The following is a 6,820-nucleotide window of genomic DNA, read 5'->3' as shown; positions in this document are numbered from 1 at the left end:
GCAACTGGTACTTAATTTGTCGAGCCCAAAAGGGTGAAAGGCAAGTTTAACCTTGATTGAATTTGAACTCAGAATGTAAAGACAGACAAAATACTGCTAAGCATTTTTTCCCGGAATGCTAACATTTCTGCCAGCTCGCCACTTTGCTGAACATATAATATCAATAAGTATATTGCACTGTTATGATATGACTCTATGTTATTACTGAGGATATGATATTACTGAGAGTGGGACGTTATTAATGACCAAACAATATTAATGAATGCATGAGATTAATATGCCTTATTACTAAATATGCGATATCATTTATCCTGTTCAATATCTCTTTACAGGCTTAATTTACGTAGTTGACAGCAGTGATACACATCGGATGGAGGAAAGCTGTAAAGAATTTTTAGGAGTCATCCAACATCCTGAAATGCAAGGGGTCCCAGTGTTGATATTAGCAAACAAACAAGACTTGTGTAAGTAATTGTGCTCTCTCTACTATTGAGAATCAGTCGCTTCCATTGGTGACGTCTACATTGGCTTAACTGCAGGGGTGTAGACAAGGTGTGCCACCTGTGGCAGCCCTCGTTTTACCCCTTTATCATCGTTATCTCAACCATCATCTTCATAATCTTCATCATCATCATCATCATCATCATCATCACCATTAGCACTATTCTCATTATCTTCACCACCACTACAATCTTCACCGTAACTATCCCCACCACTGCCACCACCACAACCATCACCATCATCATCATCATCATCATCGTCGTCATCGTCATCGTCATCATCATCATCATCATCATCATGTCCCCCATTACTACCATCATCATCCTCACCATAACTACAATTACCACCATCACCACCACCACCACCACCACCATAATCATCATCATCATCAGCAGCAGCAGCAGTAGTAATGATAACAGCAACATCTCTGCCATTACCATCAACCTTCCTTCAAAATTTCATGTTAATTTACTTAATCACCGCCATCATCAAAACCACCACCACCACCACCATCATCACCTCCATCACCACCAGCACCATCTTAATTTGAGCTATGGTCAGGAACATCAGGCTACTAAGAACTCCTAAGAAGAAAGCTTCATATAACAAATGTCAAAAGTACCTCTGGTCAATTGTACCCTAATTACTCCCAAATGGTCCCACAAATATCAGAAGTAAATGAGAGATTAAAGTTATAAAGTCATTAGCAATCAACATGAGATCTTAATTTAAAACCTTCCTGAATTATGGCATCAGTCATTGCAATGACATAAGAGAATGCTTTTGAAAATGTCAAACAAATTTACAGTTTGAGGGAAAAGAAATTTATATTCATAAAGTGGGACAAGTCAACTAGTTTATGTCATGAGGATGAGGGGTAAGAGGATGGAGATAGAGGAAGAGGAGGGGAGAAAGGAGAAGAGGAGGGGGAAGAAGAGGTGGAAAAGGAAGAAAAATGGGAAGGAAGAGGAGGAAGAGGGGTGGATTATGACGATAATGACAACGATGATGATGATAATGCTGTATGACAAAATTTTTACTTTTTTTGTCTTTGGTCAGTAAGTGTTATTTCCTATTTGCCTCTATCTAGAAATCAAAAGGAAATTACTAATCTTATCTTCAAACATTGCTTTTCTGACCTGAGCATCAATGTTTTGAAACTGACTTATTTTCCATTACATTTCAGGCAGATTCAGAATTGAGTTGCTGAAGCAGAAATATCATTATAGCAAATATTCTGTTCAATAGCAAAGATTTGCTTGTCAGTTGTTTGATCTTAACCACTTGAGCATGTCCCTTAGTGGCTGGCAATATGTGCATCTCTGATCATGAGCAGAAGTACTGGAGGGAGCATCATAGCTATGTGTTGAGAGGATTTGGAAAAGAAATATTTTTTTTTGTCCTTGTTGTTTTTATTGACACTGTGGTAATTGTTATTGTAGTTGTAGTCATCATCATCATCATCATCATCATCATTTAACATCTGTCTTCCATGCTGGCATGGGCTGGATGGTTTGACAGGAACTGGCAAGCCGGAGGACTGTGCCAAAGTCTACAGTCTGTTTTCACATGGTTTCTATATTTGGATGCTCTTCATAGTCCTTCTCCTCTTCCTCCTCCTCCTCGTCATCGTCGTTGTCGTTGTCGTCATCATCCTTTAACATCCATTTTCCATGCTGGCATGGAATGGATGGTTTGATCAGATCTGGCAAGCCAGAGAGCTACACAGATTTCAGTCTTATTTCATTTGGTTTCTACAGTTGGATGTCCTTCCTAATGTCAACCACTTTACAGTGTGTGCTAGGTGCTTTTAACATTGCACCATCATGAAGACATATGAACTACCTTCTTTCTTCTGCATTTTCTAAGAAATTTCATAGAATGTTGAATTTAACCTAATTAATTTGTGTCAAGAGTTATGTCATGCCAATGATTCCAAAGTAGGATGAAATAGGACTATACATGGTTACCAAGGGCTAAAAACTTTTTAAGAACTTTATTTTATTTTATGTAACAAAAAAATAAATGAAATTAAGAATTAAAAATTAAATATGCAAAAATTAAATAGATGCAGGAATGGCTGTGTGGTAAGTAGCTTGCTTACCAACCACATGGTTCTGGGTTCGGTCCCACTGCGTGGCACCTTGGGCAAGTGTCTTCTACTATAGCCTCAGGCCGACCAAAGCCTTGGGAGTGGATTTGGTAGATGGAAACTGAAACAAGCCCATTGTATATATGTATATATATATATATATATATATATATATATATATATATATATATATGTGTGTGTGTATATGTTTGTGTGTCTGTGTTTGTCTCCCCAACATCGCTTGACAACCGATGCTGGTGTTTTTATGTCCCTGTAACTTAGCGGTTCGGCAAAAGAGACCGGTAGAATAAGTACTAGGCTTACAAAGAATAAGTCCTAGGGTCGATTTGCTCGACTAAAGGCGGTGCTCCAGCATGGCCGCAGTCAAATGACTGAAACAAGTAAAAGAGTATGTTTTTCAACTTAAATCAGTTTAACCTAGTAGAGATTCTCTCCCCTAAAGCAAACCACATGTTTAATATAATTTTCTTTTCCTCTTTTCAGCATCGGCAATATCTACTGCAGCCATTTCGGATTATTTCATGCTAGATACAACACTAAAAGACAGAAATTGGTTCATCCTAAGTGTTTCCTCTGTATCAGGGTATGGCTTCAACGAAGCACTTACTCTTTTAAACGCTCTTGTCACTGAATTCAGGAAAAGGAAAAGTTCACGAAGAAAGAGAGAGGAACTCACAGAGATAAAGCAAAGCTAACACATTTGGACAATTATAATTATCTTCAATATCTATGTAAGCAATTTTGTATGAGCACGTGTGGATTTAAGGATGTAGATGAACATGTATAAGTATATACTTATGTGTACATGTGTGCATAAGTATGAGTATATATGTACATGTGTGTATGTTTAATGGTGTATAATGTGTATCATCATCATCATCATCATTTAATGTCCATGTTACCTGCCAGCATGGGATGGACGATTTGACTGAAACTGGTAAGACTAGGAGCTGCACCAGGCTCCATTCTCTATTCTGATATAATTTCTACAGCTGGATGCCCCTTCCTAACATTAGCCGCTCCACAGAGTCCACTGGGTGCTTTTTATGAGGTACCAGTACCAATGCTTTTAACATGGCACCAGCACAAGCGCTTTTTATGAGACACCAGCATTGGCATCAATTCTGTTGTAGTGGATGGATTTTCATGAGTACAGCAAGGTACCATATATCTATGTATACAGATTTGCATATCTATGATTGTATATGTGTGTATGTATGATTGTATATGTGTGTATGTATGCATGTGCAGGTATGTGTCTGTATGCTTGTACAGGTGCGTGTGTGTGTGTTTATATTGTTTTATGTATATGTATATATATCTTTGTTGGGAACACAGTTAGATTTAAACAAACACTAGAAAATAATCTACAAATATTATTACGAGCTAATTAAATCCTTAACTAATTAGGCATGGCTGTTTTGGTTAATAAGCTTGCTTTGCAACCACTCAGTTTCAGGTTCAGCCTCATCATGTGACATCATGGACAGGTGTCTTCTACTACAGCCTCAGATTGACCAATACCTTATGAGTGAATCCAGTAAATGGAAACTGTGTGGAAGCCCATTGCATTTATATATATATATGCATACATACACACACACACATACACATATATACATATACACACATATATATATACATACATACATACATATATATATGTGCATCTAAATAAATATATATGTGTGTGTTTGTGTATATAAATATATATATTCATATATACATGCATACATATACATATATATACAGCGTTCATACACATAATTTTTCCCGTCTGGCTGTATAGCCTTTTCTGTTGTTTTCTTGTCTTGTTTTTTGTCCGCCACTACATTCCTCCATGGCAAGGTTTAATTTGTGTATACAAATTTAATTTGCGGTCCATGGGAAGAGCCGTTTTAGCGATGCGTCCTGCCCAGCTCTTCGAAACACCGGTGTTAAAACGGGGGTAGCTGATGAAGAAGAATGTTCTCTATGTGGCTTGTGTGTTTTCTCGTCTACATTTTGTTTGCAATGTCCTGTACCCAGATATATATGCACCTATACATACAGGTGGATGTCAGTATGCACATACCTGTACGTATATATGCATATACTCATTTACTATTTGTTTTTATATATATATATATATATATATATATGTATGTATATATACACACACATATATATATGCATGTATATATAGATACATATACATACATATATATATACAAACACATACATACATATATATATTTATATCTTAAATTATGAAGACGATGTGTGTGTGCATGTGTATCTTTGTGCCTCTGTTAATCTCCACCAGCACCAACATCACTGCTTGACAACCGTTGTTGGTTTCTTCACATCCCTATAACTTAGAGGTTTGGCAAAAGAGACCAATAAAATAAGTACCAGACTTTAAAGAATTAAGTACTGAGGTCAATCTGTTGAGTAAAATTGTTGAAAACACTTACCAAACAAGCTTGCAGTTCAATGACCGAAACAACTACGCAGGAAAAAAAGACAATTGTGAGTTAGGTACCAGAAATAACCTGAACTAAACAACAAAACTGCATAGAAGTAAACGCAGAAAACATATACACACACATCCTATTTGGAACAAATCTACTCTTTGTGGAGAGTAAAATACCACTTGAGAATGAGGATATATTTTTTTGATGAAAACACTTCACAGACAAACAAAAGAAAATGATACTACTATTGTGAGGCCAGAATAAAAGCTTTATTATTTAAAATTCTGTGAAAAGAAAAAAAACAATATCTGAATCCCGTGGGAAAAAGAAAAAATGTACTTTTATTGAATAAAAACAATGAGTACATATATATATATATGTATATACACACACATACATATATATATATATATACATGTATATATATATACATATACTCATACATATATATACATATATATATATATCATCATCGTTTAATGTCCGCTTTCCATGCTAGCATGGGTTGGACGATTTGACTGAGGACTTGTGAAACCAGATGGCTACACCAGGCTCCAATCTGATTTGGTAGAGTTTCTACAGCTGGATGCCCTTCCTAACGCCATATACATATACACATATATATATGTGCACACACACACACACACACACACATGTAAGATTAAATAAATCGACAACAAACGGAAAATATGACAGACCTATGTATATATAATTCAAAAACGTGTAGTAAATAAGCATACCAATGTACACTAAATACACAGATGAACAGAAAACACACTAGGTCACCAATTCTTCATCAGTTATCGGCCAGAGGCTCAAAGACCATTATCGTATCGATAATGGCTGAAAATGCGTTTGACCCTCTGGTCGATAAATGATGAAGAATTGGTGACCTAGTGTGTTTTCTGTTCACCTGTGTATTTAGTATATGTTTGTTTATTTATTTACTGCACATCTTTTGAATTATATCTATATATATATATATATGTCTGTCATATTTTCCATTTGTTGTCTTTTTATTTAACCCTGAAAATATTATTTAAGTAATGCATGCACTCATTAATTTTTTTACCTACATATATATATATATACACATTAGCAGTATACATAAATTGGAGAAAGCAACTCTGACATGAAACTTGCAGTCGGAATAACACCAGTCTTCTTGCAATGCTTGTCACTGGAACACACTACAGTGACCAAGAGAATAGCAAAAGTGTTGTGCAAGCTTTTCTCTTAAACCCAATGGTATTTAGGTGTCTCACTATCATTTTTTAATGTGAAACAACGATTATCTGACAAGATGAGGCAATCATCATGTATGTGTGTATATATAGTAATTTCCCTGTTTACTTTACATATAAATAAGCAAATTTATACATATAATTGGTAAAGCAAAGACACACACACACACACACACACACACACACAAAAGCTATAGACTCATCTTATTTCTTAAACCAACAAATGTATATAGATAACATATATTGATATACATATAGTATACTGTAGACAGCTGGATGAAAAATTCATCAGTTATTAGTCAATTAATGAACAGATATCTGAAGCATTTTCAAAAGACTGTTTCATAAAAAATTATATTGGCAATCTTCAGAAGCATCAAATTTCTGTGATATGGGAGTTGAAATATACTTCTAAACTGTAAATATTTCAAAATAAATTATTTTATTCACATCATGAATTGTCTCATCTTTTTACTATATTGTTTTATAACTAATATTTTATGTAC

General features: G+C 35.2%; 1 protein-coding gene across 1 annotated transcript in view; it reads left to right on the top strand.

Annotated features, from left to right (window-relative positions):
• LOC106879365 (ADP-ribosylation factor 1) overlaps nt 1–6,772 on the top strand; it is a 17,045-nt gene extending 10,273 nt beyond the window's left edge. Inside the window, exons 3-4 of the mRNA XM_014928886.2 lie at nt 333–464; nt 3,098–6,772. Coding sequence (XP_014784372.1) covers nt 333–464; nt 3,098–3,309 — 344 coding nt within the window. The 3' untranslated portion in view covers nt 3,310–6,772. The remainder of the gene's footprint in view (nt 1–332; nt 465–3,097) is intronic.
• Nucleotides 6,773–6,820: the final 48 nt, after the last annotated feature.

This window comes from Octopus bimaculoides, chromosome 11 (assembly GCF_001194135.2).
Source record: "Octopus bimaculoides isolate UCB-OBI-ISO-001 chromosome 11, ASM119413v2, whole genome shotgun sequence".
NCBI lineage: Eukaryota > Metazoa > Mollusca > Cephalopoda > Octopoda > Octopodidae > Octopus > Octopus bimaculoides.
Note: the sequence above shows the minus strand (reverse complement) of the source record. Positions and strands in the feature narration are given on the sequence as shown.